This window comes from Pseudochaenichthys georgianus, chromosome 5 (genome assembly GCF_902827115.2).
Source record: "Pseudochaenichthys georgianus chromosome 5, fPseGeo1.2, whole genome shotgun sequence".
In the NCBI taxonomy this organism is placed as follows: domain Eukaryota; kingdom Metazoa; phylum Chordata; class Actinopteri; order Perciformes; family Channichthyidae; genus Pseudochaenichthys; species Pseudochaenichthys georgianus.
The window spans coordinates 17985209-18011070 of NC_047507.1; the positions used below are offsets into that span (position 1 = coordinate 17985209).

Here is a 25862-nt window from a genome sequence, read left to right on the forward strand (position 1 = left end):
ACATCATTCATGCATGTAATGTAGGGGAACTTTCATACCCTATGTGATGATAAGAGAAGGGTAAAGCCGTACCCTCATATTTAGCATCATGAAATGTACTTCCATATGAGATGTTTGTTCAAATCCTCTCTTCACATTTACCATTGATTGGGGCTCCGAGGTGCATTTAAACCATACAACCCGAGATCATACAAGTATGTTTTCTTTGTTTAATGTTTTCATTACATAATTCTATTTTTCTTACAGTACACCCCGTCCTGAAGACAACAACAGTGGCCATTATTTCAGTTGGTACACACAAGCGGTGCTGAAAGAGTTAATAAGATGTGGAGGAGAGCGCTGCGCTGCCATGGACCCACCTTCAGAGGATGCGGCGCCGCCTCGCACAGCTGACTGGAACACAGGTAGTGTCCGAATGGGCTCTCGGCAGACTTGTTGATCTTCGGGCGAACCACTGGTGCGAAATGCAGAGCAGGAAACCGGCGGGTGAGCAGTAGATCGTGCTGAGGAAATCTCTGCCATGTCGGAGGCAGAGGAGGGGGGAATGGATTGGGTTAGACCCTGGCAATAGTCAACCAATAACGACGCCTCCTTTTTTAAATGCTTCATCTCCGTTTGTGCCAGCGGATTGTTTGTTCACAGAGCGCTACGTGCTGGTTTGATTCAGTGCAGGATGACAACAACTCACTACGGTATTGTTTGTAAGCTTATTTCCATATTTTCACTTACATTATATGTAACCTATCAATTGTAATGTGTTGTCAATGGTACATTGACACTACTGTGCATTTAAACTGCACCGATATGGAGCAGGCAGCCTTCCAAAAAACAGAGAAATGCTCAACGACTATGGATTTGCATTCACAATATTGCAGTTGTAGATGATTAAATATCTTAATAAGCTTATTTTCAATCTCAATTAAGCTGCGCATAATATCACAGTGTAGGGTACACACTGTGTTTTTTTTATAGTGTTTGGTTTATTGCTGAAATGTGTTATCGAAGCCTTGATTTCAAGAAAACAGGAGGGTGGAGGCTCCTTGAAATTAACATGTATTTTCCCTGCTTCCCGCAGCCTGTTACTGCATGCTCAAAATCTCACATAACAATGTCTCCATCCTCATCTTGTGTTCCTGATATTATTTCCTACGTTTTTGTAATCTATGTTGACATATTGCTCAGGCCTGATTGTGTTGTTAAAGTGTTAGAAACTTTGTGTGACAGCGACCAATGATCACATCTTAAGGCCCGAGGTGTTTAGGGCTTCCAGCTCTCATCAGATACAAAATAATGATCAGCAAGCAAACATATGCTGCTCTTGCCACGTATCAAATCAGAATAAGATGATTTTGGGGACGTACGTTTCTACAGGAGATGATAGAGGCTATATGTTCTTCTCAGTCAGCTTGCCTCCCCCCATGGGAGCTCGCCGTGATTCAGGCAGTGAACAGCACTTCCTGGTGTTTCAGCACCATTAGAGTGGACAGAGCTCACTTTGTACCACACTCATCATCACTGGTGGCCTGCGTCCCCACCCACAGCACTGCATGGGCGTCACACGGCCAGTGACCAGCCCAAACACTCATTAAGAAAACGATGTTATTGTTGGTCATAACATTACATCAGCTCCCAAGAAGAAGTATTGGAAAAATAATAATAAGTCAGCGTTTCAAAGGTTTTGGTAGAAAGAATTCAAGGTGTTCCAAATGTTTTCTACTCAGCCCCAAATATAATTGTAAGATTCTTCAGACTGATATCTGGAGTCATCTCAAGAACACACATTTTAGAGTATGTTTATTGTAGATTAGGGACATGATTATAAATAAATAACAGCATCTGATCAGTTGAAAATCCAGAGATAATAATTCAGTTTGTCAGTGCTACATTTCACTCCCCATGCAGGAGCTCTTTAAGCCAATGATGTTAAATTATTTCCTAAAGCAGCCTGTAGTTCCATGCTGGGTTCCCAGAGGTGTTAAAGTCGTGTTTATATTGGTGGAAAAGTAGATTTTGGATTAGGATTCCATTCAATTAGTCTTCTGTTCATGTTTAGCCAATAACAGAACAATAATAATTAATGTTTCAACAGTTTTTTCTTGTTATCTCTATATTTATCTGAAGAATCCCAATCTAAGATTGGTAATTCAGGGAATCATTTTCTAACCTGAAATAATAATAAAAACAATCTTCTGTTATTTATTTCTCTGCCTTTACGCCAATGATTTTAATTCTTACAATAAGTCACAAGAAACATATATAAGTGTACATTTACTTTGGATTTAATATTATGCATATTTCACTATATTCAGGTAAACCAGGTATATCCAGGATAATAAAAAAAAACACTTCTTGAAAGTAGTGTTTTTTTGCACCCCTCATTATGATGACATGAAATGTGAGCAGTTCAACCAATAATGGATTTGGCCCCTTTGGATTGTTTGATTTAAATATTTTAGAGACCTGAAAGGGTAGAGTATCCAATACTTCATAAAGAAAAAGCAAATATTAGGAAATCAGACACATCTAAAGTTGTTTTTGATACAAATGTATTTCAATTGTTTTACTTTTCTTCTTAAATCTCTTATTACCTGCCCATGGGGCCCAGACCTAATACAACATTATTTCAAAGCCGAATGATTAGGGCGTGAACCTTAGGGCGAGTACTAATGCTTTTGCTTTTTTTGGGTCATCTTTTAGATACAATAATGAAAGGAAACAGGACCAACTGTAGTCCATAGCCCTGGATGTTTGCCTGATTCCTCAACCTAAAGTCATCATGGAGAAGTCCTTGGATTTGAACAAAGATGCCTCCCGCTCAACATCATCGTTACCACCTGAACCGGTGGACATCATTCGCAGCAAGTCATGTTACCGCAGAGTACGGCTGAATGTTGGGGGTCTCCCACATGAGGTCTTGTGGCGAACGTTAGATAGGCTACCACGGACACGTTTGGGAAAGTTAAGAGATTGCAACACCCATGATTCTCTGATGGAAGTGTGCGATGACTACAACCTCGAGGAGAATGAGTACTTTTTTGACCGACATCCTGGGGCTTTTACTTCAATTCTGAACTTCTTCCGCACAGGTAAGCTGCACATGATGGAAGAGATGTGCGCCCTGTCCTTCAGTCAAGAGCTTGACTACTGGGGCATCGACGAGATCTACCTGGAGTCCTGTTGCCAGGCGAGGTACCACCAGAAAAAAGAGCAAATGAATGAGGAGCTCAAACGAGAGGCCGACAATATGAAAGACAGAGAGGGAGACGAATTTGACAACACCTGTTGTGCAGAAAAACGTAAGAAACTCTGGGACCTCCTGGAAAAGCCCGGCTCATCTGTTGCAGCAAAGGTAATGGAGTTGGGGGTGAGAGTTGGGGTGGAATTGGTTGGAGCAATCCAAGGTTAATCAACATAATGACATTCCCATCATCCTTTTTTGTGAGGGTGAGTCAGCATATGTTGCTAACATGCTAAACTAAGATAATTGGTGAACATTATACCTGCTCACATTATGTCAGCACCATCATTGTGAATGTGTTAACATTTCAACATTTAGTTCAACGCACCAATTAGCCTAAATATATTATGTCACAGAGATGCTAGCATGGCTGCAGACTCTTATTTTCAAAGTGTTTCTTACTTTGCCATATTGATATATGATACACGCTATACTCTCTCTCTTTTAGTGAGTAATTGCCTCTGGCTGTTTGTAGCATTTTGAAATGAAGATGGGATGTTTTAGTTTTTAGACCACATCATTTTTTTGAATTGGCCTACCATAAAAATGCCTGTCCACAAGAGCACAATCTTAAAATGTGCACTGCTGCTAAGCTTTAGTGTGAGTAATATGAGCAACTGTGCACAGATTGCAATTTTCAGACCTATCAACACATTTCAAAAGCCATTAACAGTTGCAAAACATGAGACAATTTAATACACCTCTGTGTTTTGGGCTTGATATTGTGATTGGTGCTAGGTTGGAACACAAAGAAAAGAGGGGGACTTATAAAATAAGCCAGCGGATGTGGTTTACCAGTGTGGGATGTGTCCGATATTATCTTCCATTATAGTTCAAGAACTAGAAAAAGCATGTCATGACTCTCACTGTGAAAGCAGCTCTCAGGATACATCACTCTCAAGCATCTTAAATACAACACAAAGTCCATTATATGCATCTCCTGTAATGCTTCTAGTATCATTTACTAGTATAGTAGTATATCTGTTCACAACTATAAACACAGCAAACAAAAACACCTTCAATCACATCGATGAACAAATCCAAAAGCATTGAGACACACACACACACACACACACACACACACACACACACACACACACACACACACACACACACACACACACACACACACTTACTTACTTAGCTGCCCTTGCTTTCAACATGAAATATATAAAAGTAATTCCTTTTGATTGTCCTCTCTATTTTTGTTAGACGTGTTTCTGTGCCTAGCATTGCCCTGAGCCAATTGCATTTGAGATATTTGGCAGAAGGCTGATATATTGAATTATATTGCTGTGCGAATGAACAACAAGTCACAAATCATTTAGAATTGTCTGAATCATTCGGATTAATCAAGGCATGTAAGGAGCACTTTTCTTTATCAACAGAGGATGCTAGTGACATTTATAGCGGATGGTTGTGTGACATGTCATTATTGCACACTTCAACAAACAGCTGCAGTAAGAGAGAAATGATAGAAACCCAGACTAATCGAGTTTGCTTCTGTAACAGTTATCTCATAACTAAGCCAGCTAATTGATTTGTCGGACTAAAAATATTTATTAGCAAAGAATTTAGGTTAAAAAAAATAATAACTTGCTAGAATGTTTGTATTAAGGTTTTGACCTATTTGGTTGAATGAGCATGTAACCCAGCCTCTCAGTAATATCTGTATGTTTAACGTCCCTATAGTATTTAATTGTTTATGTTCTCACCCTTCTGTTAGTCAGCTTGTAGTTCTCAATCAGAAAGCCATGCCTGAGCATGCTGACCTCTATTAGATATCCGACCTTTACTCAGTGCAAAAATACCGAGTTAGCCTCAGCAGGCCTCTCAGAGAGCCACACCTGCAACAACAAACTGGGAGGCATCAGCAGTGTTAAACATGAGCAGCCTTTGATCACTCCTCCAGGTTGGATTGAAGGGATCAGAGGAGATGCTATCTCTTTCCCACTCTGTTTTTAAAGTGAGTGGAGTGCCTTGTTTGGGAAAGGTATAGGAATGAAACTATTAGCAGTGTGTGCTGGGTGATACTCTGTGGTGAGAACTGTCAGCTCTACCCCACAAACAGACTGAGATGAGTGCTGCGAGTCTGTTGGTGAAACGTCTTCTTCGTGGGAATCAAAGCGATTTAAAATCAATGTCTATTGTGTTAGAGCTGAGAAAGTGCTGTAGCCTACAAAAAGGAGATGACCACTCTGACTTGACCATGCGCTGCTGTCTCCATTATCGCACCCTGATATCTGCAATTTATCAGGGCATCACTGGAGGAACGTTTTGAAGTGCGTAACGTAGACGGGTGCTATACCTTTTGAATAAAGTGATTGTGCTTATTGTTTCTTGAGAATGTATAGCTCTCTATAACAACCTTTTGATAAGCGGATACAGTGAGTTCCATTAAAAAGGTATTCATCATCTACTCTTTTGGCATCATTATAAGCCTAGAGCGAAGGTTTACAGAAAAAAGAGCTACCTTGACACAGCAAGAGGCAGAGTTGATCAATTCCTAATTAGCTTGAAAGGGCAATGCGAACCACCGACCAAACTACTAAAAGCACTGATAGGGGTTGATGTATTGTCTTAGTCGTTTCCTAATTAGCTGGAGCACACTGTGGGTTGTCGGGCAGACCATCTCTGACCACAGCTCATCAGCTCTGCGCTCCTATCAGGGGTCAGAGATGGAAATGTATGTTACAGCCCATAAACAGATGGCCAACGGTACAGTTAAGTACAAAACAAACGGTTGCCAAGCAACAAAAGTATCATTTTATCATCACTGAAGGAGTAGGTAATGAACATGAGAGTAGGTCTTTTTGAGTTGCTGCAGTGTAATCGCACTCCTGCTTAGTTCCCCTTTTCAAATGTTCGCATAGAGCAACACAAGAAAGTAGTAGATGAAATATTTGTCCACACTTGCAAGGTAAAATCTTCTGCCCTGTCATCCTTCCTGTCTCTATTTCCCTCACTGGCTCATATCTTCTCGTCCTTCCTCCCTTTCTTCAGGATCCTCCACTATACCTCCAACAAAATGTCAGGGAAATGTCACGTTAATTATTCTCCAGGAGACTCCCGGCCCAATTTGAAGCTTCCCTCCCTCTCTGTTTACATTATTTCTAAGCCACAGCATTGTCTGTCTCTTGCTCAAATAGGATTCGAGTCACCATGATATAACATTGTTTGGAAAAGCAGAGCCTAACAGTGAGATTGGTGCCAAGAAAAGTCCAGTTTCACCTGCAGTGGCATTTATATAATTTCATCTCAATTTTGGGTGGTTTCTTGTCATTAATAATGCAACATGTTTCCACAGCTATTGGAAATTAGTAAGATGCTGAGACCATCGCTTGACAAGCATATAATAACCTTTGAATAATTCAGTACAATATCCTAGTAAGAGTACAATTTTGAATTTTGTTATCAATTACTGAAATCCCAGATACCATAATCACATTGGAGATATTGTTCACTTACATTTTTAAGATTATGTTTGATGCTGATCAAATCAATCATATCCAACTTTGGCTTTACCCAATTTACTGAAGAACCAAAGAGGAACATGAAGGTGTCTGTACATGTTTGCCTCTGGCAATCAAAATATGGATAATTAGCATTTCCTGTTCTTTTAGTGGATATTGTGTTACAGATGGCAGGCAACACATTCCAAATATGCTGCTCTCACACTTAAGATGTCATATAAATGTGGTCTGGCTACATTCCTCCGCATAAATCAGTAGTCCGCAGCTGAATCCAACACGTGCAGAAACCAGACTAATCCATCACTATTTCTGACAGTTGGAAAATCACAGCCAGTCAAATGAAAGATGATGTTTATGAAGTCTTTAAAAAAACAGACGAGAATGCTGTGTCCCAATTCAGTATTTGAATCACCCAGAGTCTACATTTATAGACTGAGTAACTCATGAAAGACTGACATTACCTGTCCCATTATCAAATAGTATATATCGTTTTTAAAGCTTTTTTGGAAAATCCCACAAATTATGTTATGGAGGTAGCAACATTCAGGAATTACTCAACTTCTTTTTGTATGTGAGGAGACAGCCTCATTTGGGAAGATGCTCAAGTTCAGCTATGCATCGCTTTGATTTCCTGCATCATAGAGTCTAGAAGAGTCTAGAAAGATATGTGGGTACGTCTCAATTAAACAGTTGTTGTTACCTTCTCTTTTTTAACGGCATACTTCTGTTCCTCATTTTTAACCTCAAGGGTCCATTCTTGGCACGCTGTTGTTTTCAGTTTAAATACTTTGCCTCTGTATGATGATTAAAAACCCAATATGACGACACAGTTATTAGTTACAATACAATTAAACAATTCCATTATAACTCCTTCTTAATGACATCATATGCCAAAATGTAAAACATATCCGAGACTCATCCCGAAGGATTTTTGACTGCAAATGGTTCTTGAAGTAGCACTAGGATTTAACTTTTGTATGCCAATGTCAAACACATTAAAAAGAGGGTAGGTATCAGAGTGAGAATCAAGTATCTCATGCAACTATCAGACAATGCTCAGGTCACAATTCTGTGTTTGATAGGGGATTTGGAAGAAAATAACACATCAGATCCTGCTAGGTTATTTGTCCATGTTATCCTGGTTTGCGCGGTGCAGAGATCTACGCCGGGATCATGTGTGCTCGGAGATTGAGTGATTTAAAGATCGCTTTCATGCCCGTCGGTCTCCCTGCCTGTCAGGGAATTGATTAAAAGCTCTCACCTACGACCTGTTTCTCTTGTCACTGTTAAGAGATCACAAGCATAAAGATACACAATCGCACGCACACCTATATTTGCATTTTATACTGTTTCCAATGGTGTGAAACACTATCCCTGGAGTTTATGATAGCGAACAGTGACTTTACTTTTAGCCAGAACAATGGTGGAAAATCAAGTTTCTTTTGTATGAGCAATTATGATCTGCGGAGAGATGGCTTCCTTATCATCTTTACAAAAAATGTGTTGCTTTCACATAACTTTGGAAATCAACATTCTGTTTCTATGCCATGAAGAAGACAACCAGAATATTGTTTTCTTCACATTAAGTAGGTATTAAATTCATTTTGAGTTTTTGACATTTTGAGTTTTTGACAATTACGTGGCACCAGAATAACTTTGGTGAAATTTGACAAGAACATGTTTTTTTTAAGTCCATGTCGCAAATACACGACGGAATCCAAGAAACCTGCATTACATGTTATTCTTTGGGCCCCTAGGGTGTGGCAGAACAAACTGTAGACATAAGATTAAGGTATGATCACAGTTTGGAGTTAACGTGGTGAAAGTGTGAGCAAACAGTCCTGCATCCAGCAGCAGACACACAGCAGCATTAGCATTCAATTTGACTCATATTTCTGGCAACCAATTGTGTTCTCTACATAAACATGAAGGAAACATCTCCCTTTAAGTTGACTGTTGGTGATGGACAGGTAGATGGTGTGTAGGTGTAAGAACAAACTAAAAGATGCTGAGAGGAATTGCAGAGTTGTGAGATTTATGCGCGTAGACTTGCATCAACCTAGATATGAATCCTGAATTCACATATTACAAATATATTGTACGTTATACGACATATATCTTTAAGGAAAGAACATCTTTGGGAGAACACTCAGTCGAGTGCAGATGTCCACTAAGGCCTGATAATCCCCTCTACTGCTACTGTCACAGTCACCAGTCCACTGGGCAGATTACACGATAGTATGAATTGGTCTAATTGTGACAGTAAGGGAAAGGTCATGTGTTTCTCAGTGGGGTTCTCTCTGTCGGCAGCATCATAATGCATCACTAATATTGTGCTTCAGGTCAGGAGACACACTAGTTAGAACAAATATTTGGCTCATTGTTGCAATAAAGAAGGAGATGCTTATTCAGTCACACATAAACCAGCGTACAAACAAACAGGGACATTTAAGTTATTACAAACCCAAAGCCTATAATTGATGTGTTTGAAGTAACTTGTGTGAAAAGTGCAGGCCATATAACCACGGATAAAAGACCAAGCCAAAATGCGAAGGATTAGGATTAGTCCATGCTATATTTCACTGTGTTTTTGTTTGATGTTTCTTCTAAAAATGAGTTACTGTTGAACAGAGGTTTTGTTCAACAGTAACTCCAAAGAGTTTGGGACCCTTCAGTATCTATTTTAACATTGTGCTGTTCTTTTTTAATGCTCATTCACTGTGCAGGTCTGATTCTCTAGTGGTTGAGTCGTGTTTTTGAGTATTTTACAAGTCATGTCATGCATTTTGCAGTAGATGGTTCTGGATTTGTAATATCATTACAGCTTTGCAGGCTTTTACTGAGGCACAGCTGTAGTATATTTCTGCTGCAGAACATTGTTGAGCAGGGACACTTTGCTCGTTTTGCTCTATTTATCATAGCAGAATTTATTTCAGTGGACATGTTGCGTCTGATTGGTGACTAAAGTGTGTTATAGGTTACATAACTGTGGTCATATGAGCAATTATCTTGGAGTTCATGCAAAGAGATTGGACACGTATTTCAAGAAGAAAGGTCGAACACAAATAAATTGGATTGTATAGTGGAAGTGGTCAATAATAAAGAAGTGCCACTGCAAAGCTCGACAGCTCCTATGTTCTTTAATTTAGAGTTGAGCTGTTACGTGAGCACTGAGTGAAAGACACGGAGACTTTACTGTCCCCATGAGAAGGATGCCTGTAAGGAGAACAATCAACAATAGATCAAGAGATCTGCAGGGTTCGGGGCTGTGAAAATACTTCGAAGATTACACATGGAGACTAAATCTGAGAAACTAAAAGAGAAAAGAAAGAAGCAGCTTGATGACTAAAGGACATCTAGCATATGATGATTGTTTAATATTCCATCATCTTAAGCCTGTGGGTAAACCACTCTTAACTCTGGTTTATTAATTTGTAGCCTTGTAGCATTTTTCACGTGTCTAGTTATTTTAGGTATATGCATCTTGTATTTAACAAGAACAACCATACAAATGTGTTTCATATTTTCTCTATTCAAAATGATTAACAAATTCCTCATTTAATTCCTCAAGGTGACATTTAAGTCATGGTGTTTTCATCTTCTCATCACAAACAAATATGTTTATATTATGAAGAAAAAACGTTATTATGGTTACAAAACCATAATTTTAGCATTTCACAAGTTTTTGATTTAAGAGTTTCTCTGTTGTTGTTGTTGTTATTATTATTATTATTATAACAATTATGTTTGAACTTAGTAGTAACATAATCAACTGTCCTGGCTACTAGATATTAGTCTAGATACTGGATACTAAAAAACTGTTGAATTTAGAATAACCTGAAAGTGTGTGCAAAGTATTTGATAGTCCTTTTAATGGAGAGTATCTATATTTCCAAAGAATGAGGAAGATATGAGATTAAATCTCTCACCTGGCCAGAGGCTAAACAAATAAAAGCATCTGGGTAGTATTTTGTTTCTTTAATTGGAGCAGAAACAAAAGTTCAGCATCGAGGACCCAAATGTTTAAATGAATTGTGTTCATGAGTTATGACATTCTGTTTTCTGTTCATAGGGTAGAAAGATAAAAGACTAAAGCAATTTGAGCATCAACAAGAAGCTTGGCGTTTTAGTTTTTAATGTCTTTGCTTACATAAAGAAGTTTGAAACCATATATATTATGTATTTTGTTTTTCCTCTATGATACATTGAGACCTTGGTAGTGCAGAATTTAGCATATTTTATTCAAGAGACGGCAGTTCTAGTCTCACGGTTGGAGTCACATGCAGTCTAAATCAAAGCATCATAAGTATAATCAGCGAGTCAGTAAGTGAGTGACTAATACTGAGTAAACAATTATACTGTGTCAGTTTTTCCCAACTGGTGCAAACCCTCAAGGAGCTTTTTATTATTGACTGTCACAACTGTTTTCATTCAAACACAAGCATATGACACGGTATACTGTAAAACATTTACAACCTTGGAGCAACAATGTTCCCTTTTCAGACCATCATCAGAAAAAAGTACCTAAACTAAAAATCCTATTTTTTCATTTCACAGCTCTGAATGGTTAGCAGCAATAGTTTTCTGCTACGTCACAAAGATTGTGACCATCGAGGGTAAAACCAACACGCCAATCCTTGAAGGTGTGCTTGATGTGAGGAGTGAGGAGCCTATAAGCAATTTAAGTAAAACAGTGCTATCATTAAAGTGAACTCAGATCTCGAGTTAGCAAAAGATCATTTAAATTCAAAACAAAATACAGAAGAAAGCAAAGTTAGTTGAACGCCAAGTCAAATCTGGGACTCATCTAGGATCATTTACACTACAGAATATAAATCAGATCTGCCATGTTGTTTATTTAATTAACGGGGACAGTGCACATAAATCAACATTCCTGTCTAAGTATAATGAACTAAAATGAGAAAATCACCTGCTCAGCAAATGAAAATACAGAAGACTTCGAGGGAAATCCTGGTCGCTGAAGATGCACACTGTGATAGATACAGTATATGGCCCTGATATGTAACCTTTGTCACATGTCATTCCTCACTGTTTCATTGCACACTGTCCAATGCAGTAGAAAATAACCACTTCAGTCAATTAACCCATGTGGAAAGGTTTATTTTAGGATGTACTTACAATTGACATACAGGCTCAGGCACCGGAAGTCCTGAGACGTATATTATTACCTTTTATGTCTGTGCTATGCAATTTATATAATATACAGTAAAAGGTATAGTTTATTTTTTCACTTTTTTTTTAACCATTTCTTACCCACACAACACAGCAGAATGGCCCTGAGGCAGCTGCTGGCCTTGGACGTTCAGAAAGTCCACATCACCATTACTGTGATATGCAACCCACTGCACACCCTATCCAATATTTCTCAATATGTGTGGAAAGAAAAACTCTATAAGTCAATACTCTCAGGTCCAGCAGCTGCTCCACTTGTAGTATTTGCAGCTTTTCTCTCTGGAGGATTTCACTTCATGCTGAAGCTTGTATGGTAAGGTTAAGAAACGACTTTGAGTAAAGTGTTAAGGGCAGAGGTATAAATAGATTCTACTAAGGTGAAGGAGAAACCTTCATCAAGCCAAGGCATGCTTGTGAGAATGGGGAGAGCGCACTTGACCATAGGTGTGAGGCACCTTACACCTTGATGAGCACTTTCACCCGGCCTGGGACTACTTTCAGGATTTCCACACACACTCTCATGAAAAAGACAATACAAAGAATCATACTGGCAGTATCATTGCAGTCTTTTATTTCGTTTTTCGAACGATTACAATGGCTACCTATAAATTCAAATTGACCATATCCTAAGTTTAACCATAAATACGCACGTCAGCTTTATCAATACTTGGAGTTCTCCACATGCCAAAGCAGTGTGCCTCGGGCTGTAGTAAAAGTGATAGCGGTAACATAATTGCTGAGTGTCTTTATTGACAATTTAAAACTAAAAATACAAGCAAAAGTGTTAGCAATTCACAAAACGGTGTGTCTGCTCTAATGTGAGCTGCAAAGGTTAGCATAAAAGCAATTTTCACAATAGCAAGACCGTGGTGTAGAACGCTCCCACTGGTAGCAGGTTCTGGATGCTAGAAGATAATAGTTTCTAGATTGATGTTGGCGGCTTGCATACTGTTTGAAAATGTGAGACAAAAATAAAACCTCTTCCCTGCTTGTCCAAGTATGTAATGTAAGCGAGGCAGCTAAACAGGTTATATAAGAACAAAACCATTCTATTGTACATGTTTTAATCATTATGGTTATCACATATTTTGAGTTTAAAACAATAACAATGTTTTTTCTGGAGCCAAAGTGAGCTGGAACGCTGCGTTAACAACCAACTCGGTTATCTATAGTTGCCTTTAGTTACCATACCAGCTGATTAAATCTGGTTCCAAGAAAGCAAGGTAGTTTACCTCTTTCTGAAATCACAGATATGGACCATTACATTACTTAAATGTACAATTGGCAAAGGTGTTTTTATTGTAAACTATGTGCAATCTGAGAAGGGAGTGGACAGCTGGAAACAGCAGCAAAAAGGGGCGGGGTTTGTGAATGGTTAATTATCCCTTTTCCACATGTATTGACATTAGTACGTCGCAGAGCCTCCTGAACATGCCTCCGTAATTTCATTACACAGATAACATGCATATTGTGCTCGTCCTTGTGGTATGTTACAATATGTTCTCGCTTGTTTCCTATGACCTAACAGGTTGCATCAAAGTCAGGAGAGTTATTGAATCATTTTAGGACACAAAGATGCTGTTTTAAGTACAAAAATCATATGCGTAAAGCCGTCCAGTTCCCGAGGATTTGCATGTTAATATGAGTCTAACTCTTAAAAGGATTAACAGCACTGACACTGAATGGTCACTGAGCTCTCAAATAACTATGGAATATGGACTCAGTGTAATGTTAAGGCGTGAGTAAGTAGAACATCTGCAGTAAGCATGCGCATGAGTTCAGGATTAAGAGTCATCTTGCTTTGTGTTGCTCTTGCTCTGTGAACGCAATGTGTGGCGTCTTGCCGAGAGTCTTGTTTTTGTCTGAATGTGTCTGTGCTCTCTCTTCATCTCTCTCTTTTATTTTCCTTTCACTGCCGTCACTAAAATGTTAAAAAGTTCACTGTCACTATCACCATGGCAACTGTCAGTTCTGTGATGCTGAGACTTGCAGATGCCTTCTATTCAGGCGTCATTGTTGATTGACTGTGTGTGTGTGTGTGTGTGTGTGTGTGTGTGTGTGTGTGTGTGTGGTGTGTGTGTGTGTGTGTGTGTGTGTGTGTGTGTGTGTGTGTGTGTGTGTGTGTGTGTGTGTGTGTGTGTGTGTGTGTGTGTGTGTGTGTGCGCCTTTCTCTGCATCTTTCTTTGCGTTTCAAATCAGTGCTTCTCTTTATTGTTTGCATTTTCCTTCTTCGCTGCTCCCTGCGAAGTATACGACGTTCTCTGGTTTCTGAAATAAAGAAACTATCCTGGACTGCACGGGTGTGTGAAATGCGTCATACAGTCATTATTAGACCCTATAGAGGCAATATCACGGAACAATGTGATAGACCTGCCTCCTTATATATCCGGTACTCTATACTGTGCAATACATATACATAAGATCCTTGTGATTTCTTTTTGCAGTGTGTGACTGTTCACCATTGCTTTTTATGTAGTGCAGTGGGTAGACTACCATGTGGATAAAGTGAGACATTAAATGAATAACCCATACAAGGAAAGCTTTTCCTCAATCCAGAAGTGCCTCTACACAAAAGTGACTAAGCTTTCATTCCCCCCCTGCAATAAATGTAGCGTACTCTGAGGTAAAAATGTGCGATGAAGACAGCCTCCTTTGGTGGGCTAGACCAGACCATATACTGTTTCTATTTATACAGCCACCATGGACCAGTCAGAGTTTAAATATAGATGCTGAGTCTGGATTCTCTTCTTCATCTGAAATGCATGAATAATTGAGAGGCAGTGGAGATGAGGGGGGATTCATTCAGGAAGTGGATGGTCCAGGCATAGATTTCCTACCTATATTAGAAGTTTATGAAATGTGGTGCATGGAAGCATTTCATGAGTAAGGGAACACTTTTGAGGAAGTCCACGAAATGTTCTTGTTCCTCATTTGTTCTTTTACTTCAGTGGAAATGACTGAATAAACTAGAGTCAAACACCATATAGGCTTGCATATATTATTGACTGCTGAGGATGATCATTTGCATACTCCTACATAGGCATCTAATCTGTTGAAAATTACGTTATCAGAAGTGTGTAGCATAAATGTGGAATATGCTCAGGGGTGAAGCGAAGTCAGGGCCTGTAATGTAAATACATTTAATTTAATTCACTGATCTAAAGGACATACATCTATCCACTAATGTGACTTTCAGATTATTTAAGCAGATGATTCTTAGCCATCACACTTACAGAATCAAGACTAAGACACATAAGGAGAGTCAAAGGGCAGGAGCCCTTATGGTAGATAAGTAACGTCATGATTATAGGTCACAGTTACAGTCTGCAGGCCTATATGCATTTGTATAGAAAGCACGACTGGCTCCAAGGTAAGTGTTATTCACTTTGGCAAGATACGGGAGGTTAAGATAAATGAGGCTCTGCTGTTCAAAGGTACAGTAGAAGTGATGATAGAGAGACTACAGCTGAGTTACTGCAAATGTGTGTGTGTGTGTGTGTGTGCGTGCGTGTGTGTGTGTGTGTGTGTGTGTGTGTGTGTGTGGTGTGTGTGTGTGTGTGTGTGTGTGTGTGTGTGTGTGTGTGTGTGTGTGTGTGTGTGTGTGTGTGTGTGTGTGTGTGTGTGTGTGTGTGGTGTGTGTGTGTGTGTGTGTGTGTGTGTGTGTGTGTGTGTGTGTGTGTGTGTGTGTGTGTGTGTGTTTCTAGCTAACATACTGGGGGAAATATGGAAGACACAGTCTTCTCCCGTCTCCATGGAAACCCCATCTCTTTCACAGGCAAAGCCCTTCTACATTCAGAATCAGGGGTGTGAATTATCCCACATAATGTAACGCTCATCTTATTACTCTCAAGCTATCGACCACTGACAGTAACCTCTTGATGAAGATGAAGATCAATACTGTGATTGTGTGCTGACTGTTAATCCAAACAGCTTAAGCATTTCATGCAATTTGAACAGCCTCTCCTTAAGGCAGATAAGTAATTGCATACTCTTTCACTTTTAAGGGAACGGTGTGACAAATGCATGGAAAGAAAGCAGCACAGCACCTTACATTTAAACGGCGCTCTGACACAAATAGTAGAAAAACCTGGAGACAGAACGAGACTACAGCGGTACAGATGGTTCAAAGCTGGGTGAGCTTTGAATAAGGTACAAATCAGGGAGAGAAGGACGGTGCGAGGGAGGGAGGGAGGGAGGGAGGGAGCGGCAGAGAGGAGACTTTGTCAGACTTGCTTTTCACAAGCAGGTCCACGTAGCCACCTCCTGTCGAGCTTCAAGGGGGTTGTCATGGTGACAGTGGCTGGCAGTCGAGGCTGGGAGAGAGTTGCATGGCATCCCTGTGGCCTCGGAAGTGGCTCAAGGGATGATGGGAAAGCAAGTCAGCTAGTCAGGGGGGATCTTGGTGTTCTTGGTGCGACCTACATTTACTCACCCAAAAATAAATGAACCCTTTACTCAAACCCTTTTGACCATTCTTTTTTTAGTGTTAGGATTTGGAGACATTCTAAGGTAGACCTGTTATTGTGTGTCCCTCTGTGAGTGCTGGCAGAGTTAACAGACAATAGTCTTGGGATTCACAGCAACAGGAGTTTCCACTTCTAAAGCACAGCGGCATGTACGTATGTTGTTGCTGTTAATGAGAAGGTGCCGGTTGGGGCACTGGGAGTCTGGGAGTTCCTCAGCTGTCTCTTGAGAATCCACCAAATGGAATACAAGGTGAGGCACCCACCTGAGATGTACCTGAGGGGGCTGAACCAAATAAAACACTAACTCAAACATAAAACCAAGTCATCAAGAGGGCCAAGAGGAAATACGAATAACACGTGATCACACGTACTTTGGTTATAACAAATCTGAGTTTCTGTTGTATTGTTGAATAATTGACTAACTGTTCAGTTTCCATATTCTGCTAAAATATGCTTTAGCATCAAGCATTGCACCACAATCTTTACTTGGGACCATAACGGCCATGGAGTGTAAGGAACATAGTCTCACTGTATAATGTGAAAGTGAACTCATGTAAATTGATCATCTAGCTCAGCAGTTACCCTGCTCACTGCTGCCATTACTTCAATCTTGTTTTCCAGCCTCAAAAGCTGAAAAGCCTCAAAATCCAAAATGGTGCCGAAGGATTTCTGAAAAAAAAGGATGTATTTGTGGTGTACAGTAACTAACAACACTCCAAATAATGTGAAGGTAGATTTTTGCTGGCATGTTCTCAATAACAACTGTATATAAAATATGTTATGTCTACAGCCAAGTGGCCAAAAGAAACTGGTGATATCGCTTAATTCATGCCAACAGGATTTAGTGGTTTAATACATTTTACACTGAATGTTTTAATCTTAATTAGCTGATTCCTCAGTGTCCCCGAGATTCCCTCAGTTATGTGCCCACAATCACACCCGCAATTTAATGGTTTAATTTAACATCTTTTATAATACTCTTCTTTTTTGAAAATAAATATGTCTCCACAAAACGTGAAAAGGTTCACGGTTCCGTCCTTTTTTAGTTTAGTGCTCGGTAGACCGATGAATGGAACAAACCCTGACAAAACCCAATGTAGCACAAAGAAAATTAATCACAGCTGCTGGGACACAGCCAACACAAAACCAGGCCATCATATCTGAGCGAGAGCTGGTGGCAGAGCAACAGCAGCAAGTACAACATGCAATAATTGTAAATGAATAGGTTTTTCTTCTCGATGAGCCCCAAGTGTACAAAGCTCTGTAGAGCTGTTTTGGTGTATGTATGTTATCAGCCAATAGTCCCTGTGCAACGGCTGCCATGTCTGAAGTCTTGTTTCCTCTCCCCTATAAGGAATCATTTCCCTCCCATATGTAACTTAGAGGAGAACCTCACAGGGAAGTGTGTGTTTGGGTGGTTTTGAGGTCATTCACATTAATTGTGTCCTGGATATCTTTTCAAACAGCCTATTGAGAGTTGGTGTCACCTTGTCCTATAGAAAATGGGGGGTCTGTGTGAACAAGCGTCTGCTGGGCCACACAATAATATGCCATGAGAGACACAACAGTGTGATCTGGCTTTGTTTAGTGTCACAGTGGGATTTCCTGTCAATCTGTTTCTCTCTTGTGTGACGTGTTGTCTTTTCCTCTGCTCTAGATATAAATGTCTCCTTCCTTTCTTCTTGTCCCCCCTTAAGTAGGCCACCAAGGAGCATTTGCTTGGAGTCACTTTTTGTTTCCATACAATCTACTTGCAATAATAGAGTGTTCATCATACCTAACTCGCACGACATTAGAGAACATCATTTAGGGTTTGACCCCTATTACCATCGTTATATACAGTATGTGCCTCTGGGTCCACTGGGAGACTATAAATAGCCTGTAGTTGTGTTGATGCCAATAGAATCATGTCTTGGGCTCCATTCAACCTTTTCCTAGACAAGTGCTCTGTAAGGCTTATCTCAGATTTACAGGGAAATAGTTTTATGAAATTAGCAGCCTATGACATTAAAACAACCCAGGATACAAAGAGATAGAGACAAGCAAGGCTGTGGCATTAGGGACATCGGCCAATGGGAAATGAATAGGGTTCCCTTGTGGAACTTGACCTTATAACCCTTGATGTTACTTCGTTAGTAACCTTTGTAAAGCTTCTCAATCCTATTACCTCTGCCCTTTATTTCGTCATGCTCTTCTGTAGTTCTCCAACAGCTTTGAGTTTTGGGATTTGATATAAGCCTCCTTTTACTGAATCATAACAATCCTGTTATGTCTGGTACACAATATGTGAACCTTTTAATACTATTCTATATAAAAAGAAAAATGTAACCTATTATTTACTTTGTGAAAATATTTTTCTCTTTATTAACAACATCCTTTTCCATTTACTGCCCCCTCTCCTTCCCCTCAGGTTCGTTAGATCAACCTTCGCTCTTCGGCCCCGGCACCTCTGCTCTCTGCTCTTGATGTGTTTGATTCTAATAGATTTCCTCTAGGGCAGGAGGAGAGCAGCACAGAGGGGAAGAAAATAAACAGATAGGGTCATTATTCATGTCTGCCGTGACGCTATGGCAACAGTGTCCTCCTGCTCTGATTGGTCGTAGATAAGGTTGCCTCTTTAGCCATCACTTTTACTCCTGGGAGTGGACTCCGAATAATTAGGCCGTTGTCAAGGCCCGCGTTGTCAATCACCTCCTAACAACCGTTGCTATTGCCCCATTTCTGCTGCTGTGCTTTCATTTCCTCTAGATGATTTACAGGGAAACCCCGCATCATGTGCTCTCTGCTGGCTTTCCTGCTTGTTTACTCAACTGCTTTTCTGTTTAACCAGTAGATCCAGTTCATAGATGAGGTTTTGCTTAAGCTTGACTAGAAAGAACTAGTTACATAATTGTAATTAAAACACACAAATGTTATATCATTATATGTATATTTAATGCTACAGGATTTATGATTATGTCTTATACCTACTCTGCATTGTCGAAGCTGCGATTGTTTTTGAGGTTTAAAAATAAACTTTTCTCTGATTTAATTCATTTTATAAGATTATTACGTCCTTCGTGTGGGCTTTTGCAAAAATGGGCTTTCTTCCAGCTACAGTATACCCTCCCACTCATCCTCCAAGTTGTGCTGTTTGGTCCTGTGCTATGGTTTCTAGGAGTAATTCAGGATTAAACTAAGTGAAGAATACAGTTTAAAAAATAAGCCTGTTCTTAGTCCACCAAAGGTACAGATGCTCACCTGACAAACTACCCTAGCTGAGTTTACTGCTTGATAGTCCGTTTTGGAAGCCTTCAACTAAGGTGCATTAAGAGTGGATAATGAAGACACAACTAAGGCTGAATTTTAGAGCATACTTCAGTAGAGAAATTCTGCTCACCTTCATTGGAGCATTAGCTTTCATTACAGTGGATGAAATGTCAAAACATTGTCACCTTATGTGTTAACCTTTAAACTATCTGACATCAATGCATGTGTGCATTCAAACAAAGGTTCTTAACTTCAGCATCACATATCAGTTCCTAATCACCAAACAAGCCCTATAAATAAAAATGACTTATGACTTTGTATGAGCTGTAAGTGGGGTTGATCGGAGGCTGGATAGCCGTGCAACATTCCTTTTGGTATTTCTCACGGTTGAATAAGGAAGTGTATTCAGATCAAACAAGCTCAAGTTACAAAAATAATATGCTTCAAGAAAACCCAGTGTTTTTTGTGTGTTTACACTATGCATGCTGGATGAGAGGGAAACTGTCATACGGTGTTAAAAGAGGTGTAGTCTACCACCACGTACTTGCTTGTTAGCAGGATTGGTGGAGTGGGGACGGGGTAGTGTGTGTGCTTGTCGGGATGTGTCAGAAAACGGTTTTCTTCCATGCAGTTCTCTGCTTTCTGCAGTGAAGTGGACTTTGAGGACATGCTGCTCCTATTACATGTTCATTTGATGTTGTGTTGGTGCCACTGCAGGTGGAACAAGGGACAGGTAATGGTCCCCTTAGCTCTAAAGAGCCCATTAGAGAGATACATCTGTGTGAAATATCATGAGGATCAGGTTTTGTAACCCCAGTCCTGTGATCTCAAACAGAGCCCTGAAGCCTTTTCACTTTGCTGTTTATAGCATTCACCATCACTAATTTAGTGGAAACTGAGTAGGGTCACCACTGTATGAAACCAGTAGGCTTGTCTGATTATCTCTGCAAATTAATGCTAATTTTAGTGCAGAGGAAAGTGGTTAAGATCCCATTCAAGGCTATGATAATAGAACTTTAGTTATGATTCCTAACCTGTTGTGATTTACCATCAATTTGACTTGACTAATTCCTGAGATTTTTATGAAAGTATCTTTAGAAAGTTGTTTTAGTCATGCATTTTACTTGGCTCAAAGGATTGCAATATCAGTCTGTTGGCCGGTCCACCACTGAGACTAAAATATCTCAACAGCTAGTAGATGGTTCCCATGAATGAATAAGGATACATTGTAAAAACATTGGGGATATCAAGGTTCTTCATCTAGTGCCATTACAAGGTTAAAAAAACAAACATGTTTTCAGTACTCTAAAATAACATGGATAGCTGGAAATCTAATGAAATTCCATCAGCTTCAGCCTAACTTTGATTTCAATGCAAATAAGCACATGTTAGCAATCCCATACACACCATCTCTGACAATCTTCAGCCACCTTAAAATAACACTTTTTTTTTATAAATACCTGGCTCTTGTAGACAATGGAGATAGTTTTCAACAAGTCAAATGTACTGTATTTTGTGATGATTTTGCTTGTGTGTATTAGATGCTAAACATCAACAACACTTCCCACTGAAGCAAAGTCCACTCATGTGGATAAACGTCTTAAGTGAGTCATGAATAAATAAGTGGTCCAAGTCAATCCAATCCATTAGCTCTCAGTCATCACACACTTCACGCAGTTAGCCATTTATTTAAGTTATTTTTTAAATGGGAAGTGTATTGGAGTGACTTACAGATAGCACTTTCATACTGTAATCAGAACCCCTTTAAAAACAACAACTTTGCATTCATTGTATTATGTGTAGGGTGTTATTTACAGACTAAGAAATGTATTCTTATGTGTGTATCTGATATTTAATGTATGTTTTAGTCTGATTTCATTCTACGATCCTGCATCTTTACTCATATTACTTTTATACATTTGTCTTTCAGATCCTGGCCATCATCTCCATTCTCTTTATTGTGCTATCCACCATTGCCTTGTCTCTGAACACCCTCCCAGAGCTGCAGGAAACAGATGAGTTTGGCCAGTCCTCAGATAACCCACAACTGGCCCACGTGGAAGCTGTATGTATTGCCTGGTTTACAATGGAGTACCTGCTCCGCTTCCTCTCCTCTCCAAGCAAGTGGAAGTTCTTCAAGGGTCCTCTGAATGTCATTGACCTGCTAGCAATTTTGCCCTACTACGTTACCATCTTCCTGACAGAATCCAACAAGAGTGTACTGCAATTTCAAAATGTTCGCCGCGTGGTGCAGATTTTTCGGATCATGCGTATCCTGCGTATCCTGAAGCTTGCTCGTCACTCTACAGGTCTTCAGTCGCTGGGGTTCACTCTTAAGAGGAGTTACAATGAGCTGGGCCTGCTTATCCTATTCTTGGCCATGGGCATCATGATCTTCTCCAGTCTAGTGTTTTTTGCTGAGAAGGATGAGGAAGATACAAAGTTTAAAAGCATTCCAGCTTCTTTCTGGTGGGCTACTATTACTATGACCACAGTAGGCTATGGTGATATCTACCCAAAAACTCTACTAGGAAAGATTGTGGGTGGTTTATGCTGCATAGCTGGAGTACTGGTTATTGCCCTACCTATTCCCATTATTGTAAATAACTTCTCTGAATTCTACAAGGAGCAGAAGAGGCAGGAAAAAGCACTCAAACGAAGAGAGGCCCTAGAGAGAGCAAAAAGAAATGGTAGCATTGTCTCAATGAACTTAAAAGAGGCATTTGCTCGTAGTGCAGAATTGATGGATGTGGTGGTAGAGAAGAGCGAGAGGCCTCATGACAACCATCTTTCTCCAAGTCATTGGAAATGGACTCCCAAAGGAGCTGCATCGGAGACAAGCTCAAACCGTTCCTTTAATGCACATGAAGGCTCTCCCGACAAGGGCCGAGACACCAGTTCTCAGAGGATAAATGTTCAGAAGCTCGAGGAGATGTACAACCAAATGGCCAAGACACAATCCCAGCCAAACCTCAATGCTAAAGACAGGGGCTCTAGAGCTGGCAAACAGAGGGACGAGATAGAATTGGGGGCCATCCAGGATCACAGGCCAACGGTGCTAGGAACCAGGGAAGGAGTGGGTGACATGAAAAGCCTGTCCAGCATTGACAGCTACATCAGTTGTGCTACAGACTTCCAGGAGAATCCACGCTTCAACCATAGTCCAGCAATGGACATTGGTCTTCAGGAAACCAACAGGTTCTCTTACAGTCCGGCTATAGCTTTTTCCCAGCATGGGAACGTAAAAATAGGCCAACAAATCACTGGGGAGCGTGAGCCCATGTTGACTCCCATCACAAAACCCTCATACTCAGAAAATGCACGGAGATTCTTTTTTCCTGGCAACTCCTCAAAAAGCATTATACCCAAAGGAGGCTGTCGCAGCGATAGGGGGTCAGGCCCGTCCCCGCTCTCAGACAGCTCAGTCCAGTCAGACAACTCTTTGTTAAGCCCGGAAGTTTCCGTCTACACAACCGCCAGCAGCAGAACTCCACCGAAGTCCCCAGAGAGCACGACCCTGGCGGCAACTGTCTTCACCTTCCACGACTCCTCCATTAGCAAATACATCGACGCTGATACAGATGATGATGAGCACCTCCGCGACATCTCTGAAGCCAGTCCTTCAGAGCGTCTTTTGGCTGGTTCAAGCCCAAAACGCAGCATCAACATCAATTACCAGAAGGGCACCAACCATTTAGAAACAGCCCAAAAAATGCTTGGCCAGAACTGTCTGTTCCCGAATGAAGGAATTCGTAGGGTAGTTCATGAGAATCATGTAGGACCTGAGATGGTACGTAGACCAAAGGTTGACAGGGGGCGTCAACATACTTTGGATAAAGGCCTCTGAGGCACAAGTGCAGCAGAAATGAACAGGGAGCTGGAGCAGAGTGTTTATGATGGAGACATCGGACAGACTAAAAACACTATCTTATCCAGAGACAAAGAGGAATAGACATAGGATCTCACCAAAACATTTCACAAATTATCTGAGCATGCCATAAGGCACTACGCTCAGGGTCAACAGGTGTGGTGAATACTCTGGGAGAAAGAAAACTTCAACATTGGAGAATGTCACTGCCCCTCCTTCAACTCATTCCTACTACTGGTGTTACACAAAACAAAAGAGCACTCCCAGGTAACCTACGGGTCTGTTCAGAGATACCCGTGGAATCAGAGTCGACAGAGAAATGTGGTGAGTTTAAGCAGTAGGGGTATATCTCTTATCTCTCCAGGAAATAAATCCTGGAAATAAAGCTGCCGGCTAACCCATTACTGATTCCCAGTTCATTTTGTAGTCTTGGAGATACAGGAGAGGACCTACAAGCCTATAAACGACTAACTTGTGCCCTCCATTCCCAAAACTGGCCTTAGTCATTTACATTTGTAGGGGTGTGCATGTCTGCATATACCGTAAGGGTATATGTGCATGTGAGTGAGTTAGTGTGAATGTTGATGGGTGATCTAATGGTAACTCATGGATACACTCTCTTGAGATTGTCTTATCTGATTTATTTTTATATAGAAAGTCCCTTATAAATATATGTAATTTGCTAGTCTGCTGTGTCATATTCATACGTGAAGAGTAATCTTGTGTAAGGTGAAATGTCTTGGCACAGCAGCAGTTATCGAAAGCTCCAGCCCATCATCAACTGAACACTCTTTCTTGAACAGTATTTTGCTATTCCCTATGCTATCATGACATGGTGAGAATGGATGATACTTTCAAATATTGACCAGTGAATATTGTCCTAGCACCCCAGTATGATTTTAAAGGATGTTAGTGGTAGTGGACCAATCATTTTGTATATGGGGTAACATAGGAGCCTGAGATAATAAGCTTGATTGCTGCATAAAGCGCACATTTATGAAGCATGCATGCATCCAACCAGTCAACATACAAAAACATGAGATGCTTTAGAAAATGAAATATATAAAAATCCAATAATATCGTTTTTTCTTTACAGTAGGAGCAGATGTTCAGCATGCATTGGCCTTCTTTTGACCAACACAAAAGCATCTAATGTATTCACGCTCAGATAATGGAATATGGAATATATGGAATATTCCATCTCTACTTTGCTCCTTTAATCGTCAAATAAACTTGAATGGCACTAAATATACTCTGCCAGGTTAACGTTACTGTAGGCAAGTCAGTTATAAATGCGGACCTGATAAAACTCATGCATGAGCACACACACCCACTAATGACACATACAGGCATGAAAAACCATTTTCAGGATACATCGATACATTTAGTTTCCATGGTGACAGCAGCCTTTTTTTAAGGGTGGCTGCAGCTCAGCAAAGGTTTGTTAATTGGGGCGGGAAAGTCTGATTGCATTTAACGTTTGTTTAACACATACACATGAACACACACACACAGGCATGTACCAATAAAGTGACAGGTATGCACAGTAGACACATGTTACCAGAGCCACTTCTCACTGTGCATATTTATGAGTACTGAAGCAACATTATGATGCCTTGTTATGTTCATGTGTTAAATCTCTATAGTATTCCATAAATACTACAACTCAACAATGCATTGTCTATTATCTGTTTGTATTTCCACATAGCAGTCTTACATAACAACCAGAACCCAACATATAGAGGGACAAAGTGCTGTATTTAAACCAAAATCCTGGACTTAAAAAATATGAATTTATTTATTTATTAATATTGTCTTCACCCCCGTATATAGACCATTCTTACATGAGCAGGGTAACTATAAAGGGTTAACAACCCACTGTTCCCCCCTCAGCCCCAAATGTGATTTAAACTATGAAGGTACAACCTTTTTTTAATGCCTTTAACATTTCTCAAGTGCAGGTATCTCTCAACATGACTGTCTCTAACTTTAACAAGATTAGCCATCTAATAAAACTCTGAGGAAACTGTAGAAGCTTCCTGTCCTAAATATAGTAGTGGAAGATATAAATAAAATAGTACATTGCTCTATAATACAAGTAGGTGTTGAGTATACAATTGTATACAAAAGTCAACAGAAGGTGATCGTCATGCATTTCTTAGTGTTTTTGTCCAGAGTCTAATCACAAATCCTGATTTATTTTCCGTTTTAATCACAGAGTTGAACCATTTCATATTGCTCTCGGTTAGTGAAAGGAGCTGAGGTGTGGAGGGAATAACAATGACTGTGAGAGGCAGAGGAAACTGTGTGTGTGTGTGTGTGTGTGTGTGTGTGTGTGTGTGTGTGTGTGTGTGTGTGTGTGTGTGTGTGTGTGT

The 25862-nt window shown here is 40.1% G+C and overlaps 1 protein-coding gene across 3 annotated transcripts; it reads left to right on the forward strand.

Moving 5' to 3' along the window:
* The first annotated feature begins 367 nt into the window (after positions 1-367).
* On the forward strand, positions 368-25809 carry kcnb1 (potassium voltage-gated channel, Shab-related subfamily, member 1). Of its 3 annotated transcripts, none has more exons than XM_034082217.1 (3): positions 368-486; positions 2698-3349; positions 21550-25809. In XM_034082217.1, the coding sequence occupies exons 2-3, from the start codon at positions 2777-2779 to the stop codon at positions 23464-23466; spliced, it is 2490 nt and encodes an 829-aa protein (XP_033938108.1). In that variant the 5' UTR covers positions 368-486; positions 2698-2776; the 3' UTR covers positions 23467-25809. The 3 variants fall into 3 exon arrangements, with proteins under 3 accessions (XP_033938108.1, XP_033938107.1, XP_033938106.1); XM_034082216.1 differs by lacking the exon at positions 368-486 and adding an exon at positions 488-692; XM_034082215.2 differs by lacking the exon at positions 368-486 and adding an exon at positions 657-701.
* Positions 25810-25862: the final 53 nt, after the last annotated feature.

What these genes read in the sequence shown, in the direction of transcription:
- kcnb1 (XM_034082217.1), top strand. Translation starts at nt 2,777, where the DNA reads ATGGAGAAGTCCTTGGATTTGAACAAAGATGCCTCCCGCTCAACATCA. An exon ending in GCTCATCTGTTGCAGCAAAG is followed by an intron (nt 3,350 to 21,549) that starts GTAATGGAGTTG and finishes TTTGTCTTTCAG; the next exon opens with ATCCTGGCCATCATCTCCAT.